Source organism: Gekko japonicus, unplaced genomic scaffold, assembly GCF_001447785.1.
Source record: "Gekko japonicus isolate JY-2015 unplaced genomic scaffold, Gekko_japonicus_V1.1 scaffold784, whole genome shotgun sequence".
Taxonomy (NCBI): Eukaryota; Metazoa; Chordata; class Lepidosauria; order Squamata; family Gekkonidae; genus Gekko; species Gekko japonicus.
Genome location: NW_015164207.1, coordinates 671,678 through 696,296, shown reverse-complemented (window position 1 = coordinate 696,296; position 24,619 = coordinate 671,678). Strand labels below are relative to the sequence as shown.

The 24,619-nt window shown below is 52.5% G+C and overlaps 1 protein-coding gene across 1 annotated transcript in view; it reads right to left on the bottom strand.

Moving 5' to 3' along the window:
* Positions 1-24,619, bottom strand: part of STAG3 (stromal antigen 3) — a 119,780-nt gene that overhangs the window by 1,490 nt on the left and 93,671 nt on the right. Inside the window, exons 25-34 of the mRNA XM_015408424.1 lie at positions 24,063-24,235; positions 24,005-24,009; positions 23,806-23,939; positions 23,245-23,346; positions 12,990-13,135; positions 12,738-12,866; positions 5,056-5,237; positions 4,700-4,850; positions 4,303-4,386; positions 334-456 (exon numbers count right to left, since the gene is read on the bottom strand). Coding sequence (XP_015263910.1) covers positions 366-456; positions 4,303-4,386; positions 4,700-4,850; positions 5,056-5,237; positions 12,738-12,866; positions 12,990-13,135; positions 23,245-23,346; positions 23,806-23,939; positions 24,005-24,009; positions 24,063-24,235 — 1,197 coding nt within the window. The 3' untranslated portion in view covers positions 334-365. The remainder of the gene's footprint in view (positions 1-333; positions 457-4,302; positions 4,387-4,699; positions 4,851-5,055; positions 5,238-12,737; positions 12,867-12,989; positions 13,136-23,244; positions 23,347-23,805; positions 23,940-24,004; positions 24,010-24,062; positions 24,236-24,619) is intronic.

Here is a 24,619-nt window from a genome sequence, read left to right as displayed (position 1 = left end):
GCAAGGGTGGCGCTCAGGAGAGGAGGAGGGAGGTTCCCAGGGACAACAAGCCACTCCTCCGCAGCCCCACTAGGCCAGAGACCCACTCGGCCCCCACCCCAAACAGAACGGTGGCCTCCGTCAAAAGGTGGTTGTGAGGGTAAGAAGGGAATGGGTGTGAGGTGCAGTTCTGGAAGACAGGAACGCCACGTGAATGTTGAAGATGATTACATCAAGAAGCTGGGGGCCGCGGCCAAGAAGACTCTTGAGTGGCTGCTGAGCAAAGGGGGGGCTGAGCCATCCACAGCCCCTCCCCCCCACCAAACCTAGAGATTCCTCTGGCTTCATCCTCACCCTCCTCCGATCCGAGAAGCGCTGCAGCCGCCTCATCCCAGGAGCTTTACTGCCTCCACCTCCTCCTCTTCCCCGCTTGTCTCTTGCTCCTCCACTTCCTCTTCGTCCTCCATCAGAATCAGCCTGCAGGGGGTGAGCAGGACAACCTGGTTTCAGCAGCTGGGCAGAGGAGAGGGAGGGAGGGAGGGAGGGGACCCGTCCTGCACTGGGACCTCGTTGGGCTGCACTGCGGCCGTCACACTCTGGAGTCAGGTCTGGCGTTCAGGGCTGCAAGCTCTTCCCTGCTGCCCTTTCCCAGGCACCTTCTCCAGAGGCAGCAGGCCCCTGCGCACTGGGTCTCCCTGGCAACGTCCATTCCAGGTTCTCAGAGGAGACCCCCCCCCCAGCACCCCCTCTGGTCACCTTCACTGCTCTTCTCTAGTCCCCTCCTGGGAGCTGGCAGAGAAAGAACGGAGTCAGTCCCCCGCACCCTGCTCTGGCTGCCGCCTGCACGTGAGATGCTGGACAGTTTCTAGGCCCATCACGCACACACCTTGTTTCCAGCAGGGGCCCTGAGGCCGCTCCGCTCCAGCCAGTTTTCTGTTTTTTTTACCCAGCGGGTTACGTGTCTTACTTATAAGCATGCTAGAGAGAAGCCCATCAATAGCGACCAGCCATGCTGAGGCCAGTTCAGGTGTCCTTCCTCACCCCGACCTCTTCCCCTCTCTCGCCATTTCACTACCTGGATTTTAAAAAACAACCGCCAGGTGCTGGCGCCTCTCTGCCAAAACCGTGACAGGCTTGGTTATTCTCTCTGAGAGTCCCCTACCCCTTGCCAAAAGGAAAAGGGCTTCGGCAGACTGAAGGACTGTTCCACACGGCATAGCAGACTCTTGGGGGCCGTGCATCCATGTTGGAGTCAGAGGCCAAAGACCGGCCCAGCTGTTTTGTCTCCAAAGCTAAAGGTTGTCAGAGAACGAAGTTGGAGTCCAGTGGCACCTTTTTTAAGACCGGCAAAGTTTTATTCAAGGTGTGAGCTTCCCTGTGCACACACACTTTGTTGAACAATGAAATGGAGTTACGTATCATAGTTGTGTATATGTAGGGGGTGCAACATAGTGAAGATTTTTAAAAAACAGATCAAAAGAATGACAAGTTGGGTTTCTGGTTATCATCTGTTTGGGTTCAACTGGGGGGGGGGGACAACATAGGTAATAAATATGTCAGAACTGGTTTACCCATGTTGTTGTTGTTGTTGTCGTCGTCGCCCCCCCCCCGGGTTGTTGGTCTTACAGGTGCCACCGGACTCTTTGTTCTACTGCTTCAGACCAACACGGCTGCCCCACCCGGACCTATCTTCATGGGCGTCACAAGAGAAGTCAGGCCTAGGGCCAGTCTACTGGACAGATGCCAGGGGAGCATCCCATGGCGCCTGGAGAGGGGGATGTAGCCCCCGCAGCAGTACGGGCCCCCTCCTGTATGCAGGCAGCGTCCTTCGTTCGCCTGGCTTCACGGAGCAGGTTACACGTTTCATTTATTCAAAACATTTTTATGCCGCCTTTCCACCTGATCAGGGTCCCCAAGGCAGAGCACATGAAACATAAAAGTTTCACAACAATTACGAACATTAAAACAACACCAGAGCCACTGGCAGAAGACACAAATGTGGAGCCACAACTGAGAAGGCCGTCTCCCCGCAGGTGGCAGGGGCAACTGAAGAAGGGCCTCCATCCAAAGACGTGCCCACTTGGGCCTGTGGCGCCCCGCAGGGTTCTGCCTTGTGTCACCCACATTACGTAACATCTGTACAAAACCACCAGCAGGTGACTCCATCAAGAGATTCTGACTGGGCTTTTGCTGCACACAGAAAATGACATTCATCTGTCGTGACGCTGAGCCTGGGAGGTGACGGTGGGTGGAAGTGCTGACCGACTTTGGTTAATCAGCTGTTGCCTTTCCAGGGCAGAAAAAACCTGGCCACTGAACTACATGCCCTGGCCACATCTAGATTAGATTGCTGCAGTGTACTCTACATGGGGCTGCCCTTGAAAAGTACTCGGAATGTTCATTTGATATACATGAAGCTGCCATATACTCAAAAGTCAATTTGGTCTACTCAGCCTGGCAGCGGTTCTCAAAGGTCTCCGGTAGAGTCGCATTCCCTGATTCTGCTGGAGATGGGGATTGAACCTGGGAGTTCTGCTTGCAATCCAACGCTCTACCAGAGCAACAGCCCCTCCCCAAAACAGTGCTACAGCCAGAATGCTAACTGGGACTGAGCATTAGGGATGGTTTCATTCCAGTTTGGCCCACACAGCCTGTGGCTCCTATTTTCATAGAATTTGAAGGGATCTCCGGGGTCATCTAGTCCAACCCCCTGCACAAGGCAGGAAATTCACAAATACCTCCCCCTCCACACCCCCATTGACCACTGTTCCACGCCCAGAAGATGACAAAAATTGCTTCCTGACCCTGAAGTAGCAGTTGGCATTCCCCTGGCCGTGTAAGAAAGGGCCACAAGAACTAAGCCCTGGGGCAGCCCTTCCTGCCCTCCCTCTCATGAACTGCCCAAGTTCACAGAATCAGCATTGCTGTCAGGTGGGGCCCTCTGGCCTCTGTCTGAAAACCTCCAGAGAAGGAGAGCCCACCACCTCCCCAGGAAGCCTGTTCCACTGAGGAACTGCTCTAACTGTCAGGAAGTTCTTCCTAATGTTTAGCTGAAAACTCTTCTGGTTTAATTTCAACCCGTTGGTTCTGCTCTGACCTCCTGGGGCAACAGGAGGTAACAACTCCGCCCCATCCTCTATAATGCCGCCCTTAAAGTACTTGAGATGACCTCTCAGTCATCTCTCCAGGCTAAACATACCTGGCTCCTTCACCCTCTCCAGAGACCCCTCACCATCTTCGTTGCCCTCCTCTGGACATGTTCCAGCTTGTCTGTATCCTTCTTAAATTGTGGGGCCCCAAACTGAACACAATATTCTTGGTGAGGTCCAACCAGAGCAAAGTGATACCATCACTTCACATGATCTGGACACTCTACTTCTGTTGATACAGCCCAAAATTGCATTTGCCTTTTTAGCAACCGCATCACACCACTGACTCATGTTCAGTGCATGGTCTACTAAGACCCCTAGATACCCTTTTTGCACACACTGCTGCCAAGACAAGTCTCCCCCAACCTATAATTATGCATTTGATTTTTCCTATCTAAATGCAGAACCGTATTTGCTACCCCTCCCAATTTAGTATCATCTGCAGATTTAATAAGCATTCCCTCTATCCCTTCATCCAAATCATTGATAAAGACAGATCCTTGAGGCACTCCACTTGTCACTCCTCTCCAAGAAGATGAGGAACCATTCACAAGCACTCTTCGGGTGCGATCTGTCAACCAGTTACAGATCCACCTAACAGTCATAGGATACAAACCACATTTTTCCAATTTGTCAACAAGAATATTATCTGGGACCTTATCAAAAGCCTTATTGAAATCAAGATAAACTATAACTACAGCATTCCCCTGATCCAGCAAGGTAGTAACTTTCTCGGAAAAAAAGAGACAAGGTTAGTCTGGCATGACTTGTTCTTGAGAAACCCATGCTGGCTCTTAGTAATCACAGCATTGCTTTCTAAATGCTCGAGGACTGTCTGTATGATGATTTGTTCTAAAACTTTCCCAGGGACAGACGTCAAGCTGACGGGTTGGTAGTTACCCGGATCCTCTTTTTTCCCTTTCTTGAAGATGGGGTCAACATTTGACCGCCTCCAGTCTTCTGGCACCTCACCTGTTCTCCAAGAATTCTCTAAAATAATGGACAGAGGCTCAGAAATTACATCCGCAAGTTCTTTTAGTACCCTTGGATGCAGTTCATCTGGCCCCAAGGACTTCGTTTCACTTCAAAACGTTCTGCAGTACATTGTTGGCTGCCGTGGTGCCCCTGCTTGGACAGAACGGTGGAACGCACAAGACCAGCCCCCCCTCCTTACCGATCCAGCCTGCTGCCCAGTCCACTGCCATCCTGCTGGCTCTGGCGAGCGTCATGGGAATGCTGAGAAGTCAATGGTGGCTGCCTACCAAGAACACAAGGAGATGAAGACCCTCTGCCCAAGAAGTCTGTCATCGAGTGGCATGGCTGGGTGGGTGCCAGCACAAGGGGGGGGGAGCTTGCTGGCGTGAGAGAAAGCGCCACACGTGTGACTGACGCCCACCGTCACACCTCCCGGGCCCAAAGAGAGAGTCCCCCCCCCCCCAGGCACCCGTCCCTGGCAGCACAGGAGCAGGCGGCTGGCACTGCTCTCCCTTCCCAGACCCCGGCTTCTTTGCTAGCCCGGACGTGCTCATGCATGCCTCCCCTAAGCCTACACGCCGCCACCACCACCTCACCTCTGCACCAGTGCCGATTCAGAGCTGGACTCCCGAGATCCCACCGGGAGCATGAGGAGCGGCTGCTTTCCCTTCAGGGCTGTGGAGGTCAGCAGGGGAGTCTGCAAGCGGCTGCCGGAGGGGAGGCTGGAGCTGCCCAGTTCAGATGACTCTGGCAAGGGAGGCCAAACAAGTGAGCTTTCCAGCCCTTCCCCCCCCCCTCACAGGGCCATCGTTCCGCTTACTGTGCAGCAGCACAACCTTCCCCCACTCTCTCCAGCAAGACAGACTAGCTCTCAGGCAGGACTCCAGCCCCCGCCCTACTAGCTATCGGGCCCCTCCCTCCATTCCCCTGCTCCAGTCCCACCACTCCTTACCATCCAGGCGCCTCCTCTTGGCCGCTGATCCAAGCCTCTTCTTGGCAGCTGAACCAGGCTCAGGGCCTGCCTCGACCTGAGGGCTCAGAGAGTGCTGATACACTGCGACGGAGGCCCAGCAGAGCTCCCCTCGGTGGCCGGCGGCGTGTGCCTGGCTCATCACCGTCTTTAAATAGGACAGGCTGCTTGGGGAGAGCAAGCACACGTGTTATCAGGAACGGGTGCACCCAGCCCAGTCACGCATTTCACGGACACCTCACCCTTCTGCTGCAACGCTTATAGCAAGCCTACATAGAAATGGAATAATAATAATAATAATATCTACTTTTGCTAGAGTAAATTCTTCTTGTAAGGCTCTTCAATAGGGGATGATAAAAGTTTTCTCCTTCCGTACACTTTTTAGTTACTTGCAGTCAGTGTAAAGGTCTGGCTTGCTTCTGGGGCTGCAACCTGATGTTTGGTTAGGTTAACGGAAAGTTTTTAATGAATTTTAAAAGGTTGGTCCTGATTGGGCATTTTTTTTAAAAAAAACGATCTGTTTAATGCTGTTATGTATTGAAATCTATGTTATGCTTGAGTTCTAAACAGGATTGTAAATAAACCAATCAGAGCTGCGCAATGTCTTGGAGGGAAGCACTCTGATTGGACCTTATCTGTAAATAGTTATTGGTTGTTAGCTGACATGTGGGTGTGGCCTCCCAAGCCGGGACTGTTTAAAAGAGAGCCTGTTGCTCTATGTTTTTGTCTCGTTCTGGAATTAGAAATGCAAAGCGAGACCCTACCAGCGCAGCCGGGGGAAGGAGGGAGGGAGGGAAGGAGGGAGCTCAGGGAGCCGACTAGGTGTTGCAATGGCCAGTGTATCCTAGACCAGCCCTGATGGCAGAGCTCCACAGTGGTGCCACAGAGGCCAACCACCAACCAGCGAGCCCCTCCTTTGGCCTCTGCGGCCAGAGACTGGCAGGTGTAAGAAAGAGCCATTCCCTCGAACACGGTGGGAGTTAGATGGCTCCCCAGAGTCCCTATCTATACCTTGTGGCTAATAGCCACTGATGGACCTCTGCTCCAGATGCTTATCTAATTCCCGTTTGAAGCTGTCCATGCTTGTAGCCGCCACCACTTCCTGTGGCAGTGAATTCCAAGTGTTAATCACTCTTTGGGTGTAGAAGTACTTCCTTTTATCCGTTCTAACCCGACCGCTCAGCAATTTCATGGAGTGCCCACAGGGAGTTCTTGTATTGTGAGAAAGGGAGAAAAGTACCTCTTTCTCTACCTGCTCTTTCCCATGCATAATCTTATAAACCTCAATCATGTCACCCCTCATTCGTCGTTTCTCCAAGCTAAAGAGCCCTAAGCGCCTTAACCTTTCCTCAGTTTGGTGTAGTGGTTAAGTGTGTGGACTCTAATCTGGGAGAACCGGGTTTGATTCCCCACTCCTCCACTTGCACCTGCTGATGTGACCTTGGGTCAGTCACAAGCTCTGGCACAGCTGTCCTTGAAAAAGAGCAGTTTGTGTTAGAGTTCTCTCAGCCCCACCCACCTCACAGGGTGCCTGTTGTGGGGAGGGGAAGGGAAAGGAGTTTGTAAGCCGCTCTGAGACTCCAAGTGAAGGGCGGGGGATAAATCCAATCTCTTCTTCTCTTCTTCTTCATAGGGTGCGTGCTCACCGGACTCTGTCTGTCTCCACAGGCCTCCGATGGGCAGGCACCTGGGAGCAGGCGCCACGGCACTTGGTGGTGGGAAACACACCGAGGCGAGCCAACAGCCTCGCTGTGCGACTCACGTGTTTCACTGCAGAGCCAGTGCAGGTTACTCCATCCCAAGGGGAGACAGAGCACTGACTGGTGAGCAGCGCTGCTGAGAGGGACTGAGGGCACAACGTTCAGGAGACAGAGCTGCTAGAAGGGTGTTTTTTTCTTACTTGCTTTCAGCTGAGGGGATTTAGCTGAATTGTGTCGGATTGTGGGAGCACTCACTGGAGAAGAAGACCCTGATGCTGGGAAAGATGGAAGGTCAAAGAAGACGGGGACGGCAAAGGATGAGATGGTCAGACAGTGTCATCGATGCAACGAACATGAAATTGAGCCAACTTCAGAGGACGGCGGAAGACAGGAGGGCCTGGCGGGATCTGGTCCACGGGGTCACGAAGAGTCGTACTTGACTGTGCGACTGAACAACAATTGTGTGGGAGGACTGTGTTTCGGAGTGTGAGGAAGGGATTAGAGTTGTTGCAGAGTCTTCTCGTGCAGTAAGGTAAGTAGACTTCGACAAGGAGAACAACATAAACACAAAAGGGTTTTAAAAGGGGGATTATATTTAATTATTTTAAATGCAATTATGAAGCCAGAATGCCAGCAGGGGGTTGGGGGCTATTCAGTGTTTTGCACCGAGTGTCACATATATGACTATCTGCCCACTGGGCGGAAGTCTTGGGTGTGTGCTCAGTGCAAGGAACGAGTTTGCTCCCTTGAGGCCAAGGTGGCTGACCTGGAGAAGCAGAGACAGTTAGTTAGGCACGCGGAGAAGACTCTCGGGGACTCTCAGGGACTTGTTAGATATGTCCCACTCTGGATCTGGCAGCTCCACTGCCATCAGGGAGCATGAGGGTCAAGGGGAAACAGGGCACCATGCTGAGGATAAGGGGAATGTGCCCTCAGACGGGACCTCTTCTTCAGCTGGTGAACGGGTATCCTTTCGTACCAAGGAACCATCCCTGGGGAGGGTGGGAGGGAGGCTCTTGGTAGTTGGTGATTTGATCCTTAGGCAGGTAGACAGCTGGGTGGCGAAACCGTGTACTGACCGTATGGTGACTTGCCTGCGTGGTGCAAAGGTAGCAGACATTACGCATGTTTTAGATAGGCTAGTAGATAGTGCTGGGGAGGAGCCAGTGGTCATGGTGCATGTCGGCACCAATGATGTGGGGAAATGCAGTTGTGAAGTCCTGGAGGAAAAATTTAGGCTGCTGGGCAGGAAACTCAAGGCCGGGACCTCCAAGATAGCCTTCTCAGAAGTGCTACCTGTTCCACGCGTAGGGCCGGAGAGACAGGCACAGATCAGGAGTCTCAGTGTTAGGCACTGGGATGCTTTTTGGAACAAGAGGGAGCTGTACAGGCGAGACGGTCTCCACTTATCCCGAGAAGGAACCAGGCTGCTGGCACTTAATATCAAAAAGGTGGCAGAGTGTCTGTGTAACCTGCCTACAGTATGACGGGAGGGGGGGGGAATAGCCTGCATTTCTCTATTCTCACCCTCCCTGTGCGCTTTACCTCTTGTTTTGACCTTGGAATGTTTTTGCTGCCTTTGTATAGATAAGACTGAGAGAACTGCTGCTGGGGCCGTTCCCAATCTGGCTGGTGTGAACCAAATGGCTGAAAGGCTATCCCCCACCTTGGTTTTCTCCCGCTCGACTTTCTGCTGAGTGCAAACTGTATTCATTGGCTAACCCTTTTTGTTTGAACTGTCTATATCTGTACGTGCTTGGCTTTGAGTTTCATTCCTGACAATGACTATGAAAGTGTATTAATAGTGACTTAAAGCAATCTATTCTTATGAATCATTGTGGACTGCAACTGCTCTATTTACCTGACATTTTGTCAGGAATCCTAGCATACCCCTCGACCCGTATCTCTCAGGCAAAGATGAATGGAGACAAGGAGCCTGTCACTCCGGCGACTACTCACCAGAGGTGGAGGCTCACTAGGGGAGCACAGCGCAGCAGCCATTTCAAAAGGCAGTGGAATGCGCTAGAACCAATGGGTGAAGAAGTGACTGAGTCCCACCTGAGCTGGATGGAGTTCGTGGAAGGCTGGTTGGAGCTTCTGGAGTGGGACCAAGACATCGTTGTCCAAATGGTGGAGGACAGGATGTGGTTGGTGCCCCAGATGGTGGCAGATGCTGTGCACCAGGAGCTAACCCAACAGAAAGTGGTGCAAGCTCCACCCCAACTGCCTGGACAGCTGCTTGAGCTCCGGGGTCGGCCATTGCCCATTCCCCAGGCTCCCCCGGTCCAGATGACGGGGGGGGAGAGCTGTATCGCCCAAAGGAGCCATTGGATGTGACATTTGATGGAGACCCGGAAGCCCTCCTGTTGTTCGTGGTAAAGACTCTGAAATTCATGGCAAACTGGGGCCACTTGTTCCCAAATGAAGAGGGCTGGGTGGACTATATTTCATCCCAGCTATGTGGGGGAGTGGTGGCATGGTATGTCAGCATCTACAACCGGGATGGCCAGCTGAGGAGCATGGACAATTTTATGCGGGCCTTGCAGGCACAATTTGAGGATTGCAATGCAAGTGCCAAAGCCCGGGAATTCTTACACACGTTCCAACAGGGGATGAAGACTGTCTGGGAGTACTCAACCAAGTTCAGACTGCAGGCTGCCAAAATCCAGGGATGGTCTGATGAAGCCCTGGCCGAGCAGTATCGCACTGGTTTGGACCCAGAAATCTGGGAGACGGTTCTCCGGACGGTGGATAGCTTGGATGCGGGAAGCCAAAGACACGGAGTGTCAACTGAACACCCTCTGGCTCGATAGTGCTGTGACTGGAGACAGGCCTCCCCCCCCCCAGCATCGCAATGCCACAGTAAAGACAGATGCCAGGAAGCGACGAGGCCCCACCTTGGTGGAAAAGGGGCCTAACAAGGCAAAGTTTCAGCAAGCCCTGTAAGCTGCTGTTGAGGAGAGAGACGCGAATCCCAGCGGAGAAGACACCACCGAGCCAGTGGGAAATGGCCAGGTCCTGTTGTAAGTGGCACAGAGCAGCAGGACCCAAGCCCAGAGGTGCATAACCCGGTGAGCCATTTACCCCCCCCCCTGTTTTTTCTGACTATGACAATCATGAACCCAGACATGGGGCCCACAATAGGGTCCGGGCCCTCATAGACTTGGGGTGTGGTCAGGACTTGATCAACCCTTCTCTTGTCATGGGGTTGGAAGTCCCAGTGGTGCAGCTAGCCAAGCCGCTGATTTTTACCCAGATGGATGGGTCTAGTATGAAGGAGCCCTGTAAGTTCGAGACTGTGCCATTGTGCATGGGGGTGGGAGACCATTGGGAGGAACGGTCATTTATGATCACTCCAACAGTCCAATTCCTGTTCGTACTCAGAAGCCCCTGGCTCCATGGACACGACCCATATATCCTCTGGGATGAAGGGAGAGTTCAATTTATTTCCTCGAGGTGCCAAACTCATAAATGGGACAATAATTGGGGTAAGCTCCCGGATAGTCAGGTGGTCCGAGCTTGCCTGGCCCAAGAGGAGGTGGAGGCCATCCCCCCAGAGTATCAGGACTTGGCACAGGTGTTCGAGGAGGAGGAAGCTGACGAGTTACCCCCACACACACCAGCATTTGGATTGTAGCACTGAACTGCTGCCGGGGCATAAACTGCCTAAAGGGAAATTGTATTCCATGAGCCCAAGTGAGAAGGAAGAACTGCGCAAGTTCATTGATAAGAACTTGGTGAAAGGGTTCATCCAGCCAGCGTCCTCACTGTTTGTGGCTTCAGTGTTGTTTCGGAAGAGAAAGGATGGGGGGTTGCAGCTATGCACGGATTACTGGGGTCTAAATGCTGTTTCTTCAACTACTGCCTACCCGATGCCGTTAATAAAGGATCTCTTAGCCTGGCTGATTAATAGGAAACTGGCTGATTAATAGGAAACAGTGTGAGTATAAATGGGAAATTTTCTCAGTGGAGGGTAGTAAGCAGTGGGGTACCGCAGGGATCAGTACTGGGTCCAATGCTTATTAACTTGTTCATTAATGATTTGGAGTTGTGAGTAAGCAGTGAAGTGGCTAAATTTGCAGATGATACAAAGTTGTTCAGGGTGGTGAGAACCAGTGAGGATTGTGAGGCAATCCAAAGGGATCTGTCAAGGATGGCCAAGTGGCAAATGGGATTCAATGTGACCAAGTGCAAGATGATGCACATTGGAGCCAAAAATCCTAACTATAAATACACTGGCAAAGACTGACCAAGAGAGAGATCTTGGAGTCGTAGTAGATAACTCACTGAAAATGTCGAGACAGTGTGTAACTGCAATAAAAAAGGCCAATACTATGCTGGGGATTATTAGGGAGGGTACGGAAAACATATCAGCCAATATCATAATGCCCCTGTATAAATCAATGGTGCAACCTCATTTGGAATACCGTGTACAGTTCTGGTCACCACACCTTAAAAAGGATATTATAGCTTTGGAAAAAGTGCAGAAAAGGGCAACTCAAATGATAAAAGGGTTGGAACACTTTCCCTATGAAGAAAGGTTAAAGCGCTTGGGGCTCTTTAGGTTGGAGAAACGACGGCTGAGAGGTGACATGATTGAGGTTTCCAAGATGATGCACGGGACAGAGCAGTTAGAGAAAGAGGTACTTTTCTCCCTTTCTCACAATACAAGAACTCCTTGTGGGCACTCAATGAAATGGCTGAGTGGTCGGGTTAGAATGGATAAAAGGAAGTCCTTCTTCACCCAAAGAGTGATTCACACATGGAATTCACTGCCACAGGAGGTGGTGGCTACAAGCAGGGCTTTTTTGTAGAAAAAGCCCAGCAGGAACTCATTAGCATAATTGGCCACACCCAACAGCAGAAACATATTAACATATTAGGCCACACCCCTGACAGCACAGCTCATTAGCCTATGAGGCCACACACCTGTGTTACCAGAAGCGTGCTCATCCAGCCACACCCACCTTTTGCTTCTTATTCTGTTTACCTTGTTTGTTGTCAAGACCCAGGGCTTTTTTTGTAGCAGGAACTCCTTTGCATGTTAGACCACACACCCCTAATGTTGTTTGTTGTTGTTGTTCAGTCGCACAGTCGAGTCCAACTCTTTGCGACCCCATGGACCAGGTCACGCCAGGCCCTCCTGTCTTCTGCTGTCCTCTGAAGTTGGCTCAATTTCATGCTCGTTGCATCGATCACACTGTCTAACCATCTCATCCTTTGCCGTCCCCGTCTTCTTTGACCTTCAACCTTTCCCAGCATCAGGGTCTTCTCAGCCAATCCTAATGAGTTCCTGCTGCTAGGTGTGGCCTATTATGTCAATGAGTTCCTGCTGGGCGTGGCCAACTCAGGAGCCAGCCGGAACTCCGTTCCTGTGCATTCCTGGCCAAAAATAGCCCTGGCTACAAGTGTGGATGGTTCCAAGAGGGAATTGGATAAGCATATGGAGCAGAGGTCCATCGGTGGCTATGAGCCACAAGGTATAGATAGGAACTCTCGGTCTGAGGGAAGGGATGCTGTCTTCTTGGTGCTTTGGGGGGGGGATCAACAGTGGGCTGGGGGCTCCTGGTGTCCCAGCCCCACTGCTGGACCTCCTGATGGCCCCTGGTATTTCTGGCCCCAGTGTGACAGAGTGTTGGACTGGGTGGGCCATTGGCCTGATCCAACATTGGCTTCTCTTGCGTTCTTATGTTAGCCATAGGGTACTGCAGGGCTCGGTTTACTGGGTCCAGTGCTTTTTAACTTGTTCATTGATGATTTGGAGTTGGGAGTAAGCAGTGAAGGGGCTAAGGCTTCAGATGACACAAAGTTGTCCAGGGTGGTGAGAAGCAGGGAGACATAAATTATAAATTAACTCCACCAAAAGACAAAAAAAAGAAAAGAAAGCTAAGCTAAGCTAAAAGTGGTGTGTTTTTTTTTGTTGGGGGGTGCGCCACTCTGGCCCTTCTTCATCAGGACACTTACAGCAAGGCTTTGTCGGGATGCAGCAGCCGTGGGGAAAATTCACTCAGCAACTCCAGCAATGGCAAGTTGACGAGTCCCAGCTTGGAACTGGGAGATGCTGGTTCCTGGAATGCAAACTTTATCCCATCCCTGAATAGAGAAGAGATCCGGCAAGCACTTCGTCACCAAGCCTTTGCACGGCTCTGTCCCTCCCCGGCACTGGTCCATCATCCACCCCCTTCCCGCAGGAGGAGGAGGAGGAGGCAGCCTCACCTGTGCAGCTGGACGAGGGCGGAGCGGTTCTGCAGCCGATGCAGCCCAAAGAGGAGTGAGAACCGCCGGGCCAGGTCTCGGATCTCCAGGAAAGCACTGGATCCTACGCCTGCTGGTCCCTGCTCCAGAAGCAGCTGTGTCAGCATCTGGAAAGAAATGCGGGCCTTGCTGAGGACCTGCAGAACGGCCTGGCGGGGAGCCGCTCTTCCCCCTGCCTTCCAAACAGGCAGGGCTTGCTCTGGCAGATTAAACGACGCTGCTCCTTGTGGCCAGAGGAAGTCGTGCTGCGGCCCCAGAGCTCCTGAACAATGTCATTAGGCTCTCGCTGGATCACTTAAAAAAAAAGTATCCAAGGAAAACCACACACACAGAAGAGAATACAGGACAAACCACACAGCCTGAACTGCACCTCACAGAAACCCCAGGAGCCCACAGGCGGCTAACTCCACAAACGTATCCTGGAAGCAGCAGGATATAACCTGTGTGAGGCAGGAAGTTCTCCCTTCCCCACGACTGGGGGGGGGGGGCAGAGGCGATAGTGACACTGGGATGTTGGAAAGGCCAATGCTGCTCAAGCTAAGGAGAGATATTAGCCCACGCACCCACTTCCCAATCAGCACATCAAAGGCGGCACAAGTCTCTGACTAGGAGTGCATCACAAATGATGCGACAGACCATCACGTAGAATTCTTCCTGCAGAGCAGTGAACTCAGTGCTGAGAAGCTGCAACCATCCTGACTGGGGGGGGGGCGCACTATAATTCTTGGGGGTACAAGAAGCCACCAGACCTCATTCAGTGAAGGGGCATGTCTTAGTCCATCTGCCTGTGATGGTTCTGGAAACCTTCCCTTTCATTTGACTGACAGAAGACAATAAGAGAGAGACTGGATTTGCAGAAATCTGCACATGCTTCAGAACACCATGTTCATGATTTATATGGGACTTTGTCCACCCCTTTTCCTTCAGGCGCTTCTACTTGGAGCAAAAGAGTGGCAAAACAAGGCCCCGGATCCTAAGGAAAGAGCTCTCTTTTATTTCCTTGGGAGTAGCTCAGGTAACTAATTAATCTCTTGGTTTCTATGGAACACACAGACTCTTGGAATCAGTCCTGAATACAACTGTGTTGAAGGTGGCACATCTCTCTGAAGGAAGGACTAAGAAAGGGGAGCATGAAATCATGGCTACCCCAAACTAAACTGTCCAACCTAGAATTAAGAACTGGTGCTAACCTGATAGACCCCAAGGCTCCCTTATTAGAGTTCTAAGACCCCTTCTTGTGTTGATCTCATGAGAGTTATATGTAAACAGACATGGTTCAGCAGAGACGGTCCCACAGGGGAATGCATTTAGGTAAGGACGACTATAAATCAGTCTAAACCAAGTAGCAACTTCGACATTTTAGCCAATTTGAACATAAACCTGAATAAATACAAAGAATTTACTTGCTTGATTCCACACTGTCTTTGGAAAACTTTCTACATGAGCTCATGGGATGGGACCCCACCCACTCTCTTGAGGAGGAGAGGCTAAAGAAGCCTCTGTAGCCAGAGCACTCCGGGGACGATGTGTCGGGTGCAGGCAGGAGGGGGGAATCTTGGGAACGGAAGTCTGGGAAGGTTCTGGAGCCTCCTCCTCCTCACGGGACATCAAGACACATCTGGGGTGTGAAGTCTCCACAAGCGGAGGAACCACTAGTGAGACCATCGTATTGGGAAGACCCAGAGTGGGAGAAAATGGGAACGGGGGGCACTACGGATAACGGCTGTCTTACAAACAGCACCCAAGACATGTGTGGTGTTCCTGGAGCAAAGAGACAGAGAAACCCTTTCAAGCTGCACAGAAGCTAGAAATTTCCCCCAGCGCTCCACTGCTGTCTGCATAATTTCTATGAAAAAATTGTTTGTAATGGAGGGGGTCTTTCTCCCTGAGTGAACTTGTTAAAAACCTTCAGCTTCAGGATGGCTTCCAGTCTATTTTGCAGAGATGATGATAATGGAACAAATGGCAGAGATTGTTGTTGTTTCCCCCCACCCCCACCCACCAGTCAGAACTACCAATTAATGAAGAGACACTGCACACCTGGGGAGTTCTGGAAGACGCTTAGTCTTGAACGTTGCATTTGAAGGAAAAAAGAACGCTACCGTGAAGAATACAAACAGCCTGAGTGGTCTGAATGAGCCACAAAGCGGCCCACGGAAGACACTTCTCAGGTTAGATGGAGCTTCTTCCACCACTTGCAGAATGCCAGCTTGGCAGGGCACTGGCTTTGTTGGTCCCCCTGGGCCCCCGGTGCTTGAGAGCGGCTGGGAGGCAGACCGAGAAGGCTCTGTGTGTACGCCTGACCCAGGGCCTCCTGGGGTCTATATGGCCTCTACAGTCCTTGAGGCTTAAGGAAACAAAACGGACAATTAAAGCAATACCAGCTATGCAGATAGTCTCTACACAGTTTGGTGTCATGGTTAAGTGCGCGGACTCTAATCTGGGAGAACCGGGTTTGATTCCCCACTCCTCCACTTGCAATCCTGGCTGGATGACCTTGGGCAAGCCATAGTTCTGATAAGAGCTGTTCCTGAAAAAAAGAGCCGTTTCTCTCAGAGCTCTCTCAGCCCCACCTCCCTCACAGGTAATGTTCCCTCTAAGCTGTGGAGTCCTGTGAGCAGAAATTCTACTTTGTGAGCTCTTGGCATTCAAGTGGTGAGCGAGCGATTTGGCTGCTGCATAAATTAGTCTGCTCTGGAGCCCCATCCTTCCTGAGCTCAGACAAAAAGGTGTGAGCCGGAGGCTAAAAAACTGTGAGCCTGCTCACACTAACTCAGCTTAGAGGGAACACAGCTCACAGGGGTGTCTGTCTGTTGTGGGGAGGGGAAGGGAGAGGAGTTTGTCAGCCGCTCTGAGACTCCTCCTCCGGGGGTAGTGAAGGACCATGGGATGTAGAGCCAATCTCCTCCTCCTCCTCCCCGGGCACTGGGCTCCTTCATCAGGAGGCTGAAGCCACCGTACTTCCCTGTTCCCAGGTTAGCCCCCTTCTCTGGTTGCCACCCCACCCCCACTTGGTTGAGCATAACCAGCTGTGGGGAGTGGGACCCCAGCTCTCTCGGCCTCCGGAACTCCACACTGGCTCCACTTCCTCGCTGCTTTCCCCACCATGCTTGGAGGCGCTCCGGCAGGAACGAGCGGATGTCCTTGGGGATCAAGGACTCAACCAGCCCCCTCCCCTTTCTGTGCCTTTGGTGACGTGGCGAAGGACAGGACACGGCACTCGTGGGGTGCAGAAGTCAGACTTCCAACATCCCAGTTGTGAAGATTTAGTAAAAGAATCCTACGCACATTTCAGACGGTCCACAGGTGGCAGGACTCAGCAAAAGATGGAAAATGGCCACCCTCGATCCATCTTGCCGTGACTTGGCATGTCCCTAACTAACGTAACTGAAGGAAAACGGTGGTTGCTTACCTGTAACCGTTGTTCATTGAGAGTGGCTTTTGTGCAGGCACACGTGGGTCTGCAGTACTGCAGGCCTACCACTGGGAGGAGCTAGCGAGCATATTTGTCGAATTTTCAGCCCAAGAGGGCCAGGCTGCGTACAGGAGGCGGTTTCCCGCCCAAATTACCACCTGACCTGGGCGGAGCCTGCCCTCTCCCCCCCTCAGTCCTCCTTCTGCCGCATTATTAGAGCAGAAGACTCCCACAGCGGGGAAGGAGGGAGGGAGGGAGGGGTGTGTGCCTGCACAGAAGCCACTCTCAATGAACAACGGTTACAGGAAAGCAAACACCGTTTTCATTTTCAAGGCTTCTGTGCAGTCCCACATGGGAGAATAGCAAGTTTAACTCACTTGGGAGGAGGGAGTGGGAGACTTCAGCGGAAAATCGACTGCAGCACAGCCGTGCCCATCGCTGCATCCCTCCTCGCATCAACGTCCATCGCATAGTGCTTGACGAACGTCGAAGGCGTCCACCACGTGGCCGCTCTGCACAACTCCAGCAGGGGCAATCCTGCCTGAAACGCCGCCGACGCTGCTTGGGCCCAGGTCGAGTGTGCAGACAACACCAAGGGGCATTGTTTACCCGCCCCTTCATACGCCAATTGTATAGCTTTGCAAAGCCAGCGGGAAATAGTCTGCGACGAGGCAGCTGTACCCTGTTTCGGTCCACCAAAGCATACAAATAAAGCAGACACTTTACGAAAAGGCTGCGTTCTGTGTAGATAGAAAAGCAACGCACGCCTGACATCGAGTGAACGTAAGGTGTGCTCTGCATCCGAAGAGTGGTTTGGAAAAAATACAGGCAACACCACATCTTGTGACATATGGAATCTGGATACCACCTTGGGTAGAAAATCCAGTCGTGGGCGGATTACTACCCTGTCATTATGAAATCTGAGGAATGGTGACTCTGTGGACAGCGACGCCAATTCCCCAACTCGCCTTGTGGACATAATGGCGGCTAAAAATGCTACCTTGTAAGATAAAAATGAAAGCTCACACGCAGCTAGGGGTTCAAACCGTTTATGTACCAATTGAGATAAAACCACAGACAGACTCCAAAGAGACAGTGGTAATTGGGATGGGGGATACAAATTATTGAGACCCCGGAGAAACCTCTTAGCATCATCAGAGGCAAAAATAGACAGTCCCCTTACAGGTACATGGTATGCTGAAATGGCAGCTAAGTATACCTTAATGGAGGAGTTAGATAAACCTTCCGATTTAAGGTGAGTCAAAAACTCCAGTATTACAGGCAACCCACATGTAATGGGATCGAGTCCCCTACCCGACATCCAGGTAGAAAAACATTTGAACTTTGCCTCGTAAGAACGCCGTGTTGACGGTTTACGGGCGGCTAACAGTATGTCCTGCACCTCAGGGCAGTAGACTGAGCGGGGCAGCACCTCCACGCTGTCAGCTTGAGGGCCGGAATTCCCGGATCGGACGGGAGAAGCCCAGACAGTAGGTTCCTGCAGTCTGGGAACACATAGAACTGTCCCTTTGCTAATGCCCACAGGTTTGGGAACCATGGCCTGCGGGGCCAGAAAGGTGCTACTATTATGATGTTTGCACTTTCCGCCTGAGCCTTTGCCACGGCACGGTTGAGAAGGGGCAAAGGCGGGAAGGCATAATACAGGGACCCTGTCCATGGAATAACGAAGGCGTCCCCCAGGGAGTGGCGTGCATGAGCAGCTCTTGAGCAAAAGCTTTTGCACTTGGTGCTGTGTGGTCTGGCAAAAAGATCCACATTCGGCGTGCCCCATTGGTGAAACAGTGGATGGAGGTAGTGTGGATTGACGGACCACTCGTAAGTGTTTTGGAATACTCTGCTCAGCCGATCGGCTCGAGTATTCAACTGGCCTGCTATATGCATAGCAGTAACGTGTGCATTTATTTGTATGACCTGGTGCCATAATTTCAGGGTTTCCCTGGTGAGGGCCACAGATGTGGTACCCCCCTGTTTGTTTATATAGAATTGAACAGTGGTGTTGTCTGTGTGGAACATCACCAACTGTCCTTCCAGGTGCGCTGCAAAAGAGGAAAAGGCACGTCTTACTGCTCGCATCTCAAGGATGTTGATATGCAGTCTGGATTCCTCTCGGGTCCATTGACCCTGCGCTACCAACGTCCCACAGTGTGCGCCCCAGCCTAGCAGGGAGGCATCTGTAAAGGGATGAACATCATGTATCTGCAACCCAAAAGGGACACCTGCTCTCAGTTGTGACGGTGCAAGCCAGCAAAATCAGGATCTGAGAACCACCCTAGGAATGGTTAAGCTCAGCCTAGGTGAGTCTATATGCGAATGAAAATTGCGCAAGAACCAATTCTGGAATATTCTCATATGTAGCCTGGCAAATGGGACCACTGCTGTAGTTGCAGATAAATGACCCAGCAGGCATTGGAAAAAAGACTCATGTCGCCGCCTAAGGCGGCGGAGGGCACGTATGAGCACGACAGTACGGTCAGCCCAAGGTTTAGGGAGATAGGCTCTCGCCGAGACAGAATCTAGGACTGCTCCCATAAATTCAATCCTTTGCGTAGGAGAAAGATGGGATCTGCGGACATTGACCAACAACCCCAAGGTCCGTAAGGTGCGTAACACCAAGTGAACATGGGAATGGAGCATGTCAGGTGTATCTGCGACTAGTAACCAATCATCCAAATAGGGATAAAGGGTACATCCTTTAAACTGGAGGTGTGCCACCAGTACAGATAAACATTTGGTGAATACCCTCAGGGCGGATGCCAAACCGAATGGTAGCACCCTATATTGGTCGCAGTAATAAAATGACTTCCTGTATGGATAGCATACGAAACTTAGATTTCTGAAGGAACTTATTAAGGTTCCATAAATCTAAAATAGGTCTCTGCCCTCCTCCTTTTTTGTCTATGAGAAAAAAGGGCGAGCAGAACCCAGGGCCATCATCAGGCGATACCTCTTGAATGGCCCCCTTGTTCAACAGAGAGGAAACCAGTTCTGATAACGTCTGTACTACGTTGTTTCGACACAGACACACAGTGGACACTGGTGGGTAACGTAAGAACTCCAACAGATAACTGTTCTTTATTATAGATAACACCCACTTATCAGAAGTAATTGCCAACCACCTGTCATAAACAGGGATAAACGAACCCCAAATGGTGGGGTTGGGTCTAGTCACGAGAGATCCGTCCCCCTAGAGGGTTGGTCTTGTTGAGACCTATTTCCTGACGGGAGTCTTGATCTCTGACGCCCATTTTGATAGGGCGCCTGATACGTCTGTCTAGGAGGCTGGTACGGTTGCCTCTGGACTGACTCATGGTAACGGTATGGGCGGGAATATTGTGCATGCTGTGAAGGTCTAGGCCAATACCTGGACTTTTGCGGAGCATGGGTGGAAGCCATGATGCCAAACAATTTGGCCTGTAACTTGTACTTCCTAATGTGTTCTAAGACCTCGTCAGTCTCCTGACTAAACAACTCTTTCCCCTCAAAGGGGAGATCTTCGAGTTTAGCTCGCGTATCAAGGGGGAGCGCTGAAGATCTAAGCCATGCATGCCTACGTAATACTATGGCTGACCCCATAGATCTACTGTGGCAGTCAGCATTATGCTGTGCAGCATTAACTTGCAACTTTCCTAGACGCTTCCCCTCCTCGGCTATGACCTTCGCCAGACGTCTCTGGTCCTGGGGAAGTTGATCTAGGTAAGGCGATAACTTATCCCATAAAAGGCGGTTATAGAGCCCCATAACTGCTTGAAAGTTAGCTATGCGTAGCCCCATGGCTCCAGAGGAATAGGCCTTTCTGCCTATTGTGTCTAGCTTGCGGCCTTCCCTATCATTGGGAGCCATATGGGTTCCAAACCGCGTACGAGCCGGTATGACTTCAGCAATAAAAGAGCTAGGCGGCGGATGCCGAATCAGAAATTGCACATCATAGTCAATGACTTGATCGTCTGCGTGTGAACGGTCTCGTCGAGGCTAGATGCTTCCATGCTAACATCATCACCTCCTGCAACCCCTGGAGACACGGGAGAGCCACTGGTATCTGGGGTGAAAAGGGCTTGCATAAGCGGATCTTGGGTCCGCTGCTGAGAAGCCACATGTTTTAAGTTCAAGGCTTTCGCCATGCGCACAATCTGGTCTGCGAAAGACAATAAATTTTTGGAAGGGGATACCAATTCCGGATCAGCAATAACTTCCTCAGGTGAAGGAAGCGACCTCAAGTCATACTCGGCATCGGATTGAGAGTCTATGCCCAAGGCGTCATTCTCGGCGTTATAGGAGGCGTAATCGATTTGTTCCCCATGGCTGGGTATGGGTGACAGTGCCTCTGGCCTGCAGAAGATCTCTGGGCACAGTGACAGGGACACCAAGGCGGGGGCATCTCCAACTCCAGAGACGGGGCCGGACTCATAGAACCCATCAACAACAGGTCCGGAGAAGGCGATCTGCAGATCTCCAGCATCGGAGAAATTTCGGTACCGACGACCGGCGCCGAGGCCGCTTGATCGGTGGTGATCGGTCGTCTTGGCGCCGAGGCGAACGGCCTCTCGACGTCGAACGTGGTACCGAGGCGAACGTCGATTCATGGTACCGAGGCGAAGGAGATCTACGGCGTCGAGTCGGTGGCGAAGCGACAGACGCGACCCCTTCAGTGCCAGCTCTTGTCGGAGGCGAAGACCTCTCATGCTGGTTTTTCTTTTCCTTGGCCTTTTTGGTCGGCGGCTCTGGGCCAGCTCGAGACTGGGCAGCCGCTGGGGAGATTTGTGTTGCCACTGGCGCCGAGCACACTGATGGCGTCTTAATCTTCTCCCGTTCTCCAGTGGATGACGCGGAAAGGGCCCTCTCCCACAGTGCTGCCTTCAGGCGGGCTTTTCTCCCCTCACGAGCCCTTGAAGTAAGGGCCTTACAGGCGTTACAGGCAGCCATATTATGGGTCTCCCCCAGACAGAGCACACAAGCAGAGTGCTCATCTGTTTGAGCCATTTTGGCCCCACAGGTCTTACATTTCTTGAAGAGGGCCACTTTCTGTTTCTCTTGTCTTCTCTTTCGACGACATCTCTGAAGAGAAAAATTCTTCCCCTCAGCGACACTCAGCTCGCTGTACACTAGTCCTCTTTCGATGGCGGCGGAAAGAGAACTGATGGGAGAGGGCAGGCTCCGCCCAGATCAGGTGGTAATTTGGGCGGGAAACCACCTCCTGTACGGAGCCTAGCCCTCTTGGGTTGAAAATTCGACAAATATGCTCGCTAGCTCCTCCTGGTGGTTGGCCCGAGGACTGCAGTCCCATGTGGGACTGCACAAAAGCCTTGCAAATGAACAGGCTGCACTTAATCCTCGGAGAAATTCCATCACCTGGAGCCCGAGGGCTTGTGCTGCTTGCTTCCCCCGCTCTGGCTGCACATGGTCAGAATGCACGCAGCCCAAGGGAGTCCTTCACAGCAGAAGAGCTCAGAGATGAAAGCAAAGCGGAAGAAGAGCCTGGGAAGGGTGAGCTTCCCCCCCCCCCGCTATTTTGGGGGCAGAGAATGGATAGCTTGAGCACCCTCTCCCCTCCTTAACGGAGCACGAGCCCTGCTCCTTCCTGTTTGGCAGGGGAAGCTGACCCCTGGTCAACCCTTTGGTCGTCGTCATCCACCCTCCACGGGACCGCTCCCTCCTGTGATCTCGCGCCAGCAGAGTCCATTTACGCCTCCACGGGACTGACTTGCCCTCATCATCCGAAAATCAATTTACAGCCTGCTAGTTGGTTCCTAGCGCCTTTCTAGCCCTGAGAGATGGATACTACTTTCCTACAACAACCCTGCAAGATGGACCAAGTACACTGAGCTTTGAGAGAAACTGGTGGGGTGAAGGGGGCCATGCTTCACAGTGTAACTGAGAAGGGTGTGGCTCCCAAAGCCATGGCCTCGGCCTCAACGGAGAACACTTAGCATTGCTGTTACCGTTCTCCTGGCATTCACTGGAAACTCACACGTTCTGGAAGGACGTGGAAAGGGGGCTTGATGTGCTTATCCATGTTTTAAATTGGACTGAATCTAGTTTGTAATGACTGCCTTTGACAGATTTCAATCAACAGTCTTGTTTTTTAGTTGTAGGCGTGGTTAGTCTATGAGTAGGAGCCAGGAGGCAGACATTCAGACCTCCGCTCTGCCACCGACGCTTCCGGAGTGACCTTCGCCAGTCGCTCACGCTCAGCCTCACCTTCCCCTCAGGGGCTAAAAGTGAACAAATGGAGTCAGAAGTGATGCTGCTGGCAGGGAACGTGGAGGCCGCCTGTGACCAGAGGCTTTGCATTTCTGACCCTTGCCGGCTTGGCTAGGGATGTCAGGATGACACTGGAGAAGTCGGGGTGATGCCGGAGAAGCAAGGTCTCGCAGCCACAAAATATGTATTTTCCCAACTTACTTCAGCTGGGAAGACGGCCCCTACCCTTGACTTGGCCACCTGGATCCATGCCACAGTCACATCATCAAGACGACTGCAATGCAATCCACGTAGGTTTCCCCTTAAAATCAACCTGGAGACTTCAGTTGGTGCAGAATGCCACGGCTCCGCTATCCTCAGGAGCAAGGCGGGGTATGCAGATTACACCCATCCTGCAGTCACTCCACTGGCTACCCATCAGCTGCTGGGCGCGATTCAAGGTGTATCGGCCATTCCATACAAAGTCCTTCGTGGGTGTGGACCCTCACAAAAAAGGAGGAGTAATGGCTCAGGAACTCTTTCTTCTCTAGCTTTAGCCTCCCCGCTCCCCAACCACAGTCCACCTCCATCCTTCACCAATACCTGCTGCAGGCTGAGAAGAAGCGTATGGGCCCATTCAGTCCGGTCAATCTGACGGGCCCTGTTCAGCGTCTCCTTGATGATGTCCCCGTAATCACTGTAGAACTGATAGGAGGAAGAGAAAAGAGAGAGACGCCCAGGAGTTGCCCACCATCAGCACTGCCAAGTGCAAACACCACAGCCCCCCCCCCCCGGTGTGATAAGAGGAAAGCGAGGAGGCCGCTCTGTACGGGAGCTCCTCAGGGCGGTGGCCAGGCAGAGAGAGCCACGACACGGCTCTTTCCACTACCACATGGTGATCCACTAAGGCAGCTTCCGGGGGAGGAAGCCCCGCAGCCACTGGCATGACGGAGAAGCGCAAGAAGTGAGGCAGCCTCGGCCTGCAGTGCTCCCCCCCACCCCCACACACCTCAGGGCAGAAGGCCGAAACGGGGCCAGGCAGCCTGACCAGGAGCAAGAGGTAGGTCTGCAGTCGGCGGCTGCCAAGCGCTTCTTCTTCCCCGCCAGTCACTGGGGGACTGCTGCTGCCGCTGCGACACCCAACGCTTCCTGCCCCTCACAGACCTTGGCGTAGTGCTTGAAGACATCCGATGCTGCGCTCAACTCCACGACGCCATAGACAATGAGTTTGCAGAACCCAGCCAGAATACTGCGGCGCTGGTGCAGCTGCTCAATCTGGAGCTCCTCGTCCTTGAGGTCTGAGGCAAAGGGCCAGACAAGGGCGTGAGAGCGAGGCCTGCCCTCCCAGCAGCACCACCACCACCACCCCTCCGCGGGTCTCGGGGAGCCAGACAGTCTGAGCCCCCCCCACAGGCCCGTACGCACCCATTTCGGAAGCCTCAGCGTGGCTGAAGACGTGGTCCACCAGGAAGCCAGACAGCTGGGACTGCAGCGTAGACTCGGCCTGATACACCAGCGCCTCCAGCGCCTTCCGCCCCCCTCGCGCCAGCTGCGGCCCAAAGATCAGGAGCAGGTCGCTCAGCAGCACAAAGGCCTGGAGGGGGAAACGGAGGGAACCGTCATCTACACCCGGGACTACAGTGCTGAGAGCCAGGGTGGTTTACGGTAGTCAGAGTACGGGGGGTCTAGGACTGAGGGGACCCGAGTCCAAACCAAGGCCCAGCTACGATGCTCACTTGTGGTGTTACTTTGGGCCACAAACCCTCTTCCAGCATAACCTTACTCACACAGGGTTAACACTGTGAAGAATAACACAAGAGAGGCAAAATGGGTTTGTGGCTCAGGTAAAACTGCAGAGTCAGAGGAACCAGCCCAGCTTGAAAAAGAAGAAAGCAAATGAACACAAACGTAAAAAGCCGCCCAAGGCCCTGCCCACTGCGGATTCCCAGTCTCATCGCCGAAGGTGTGTGTGTCGTCC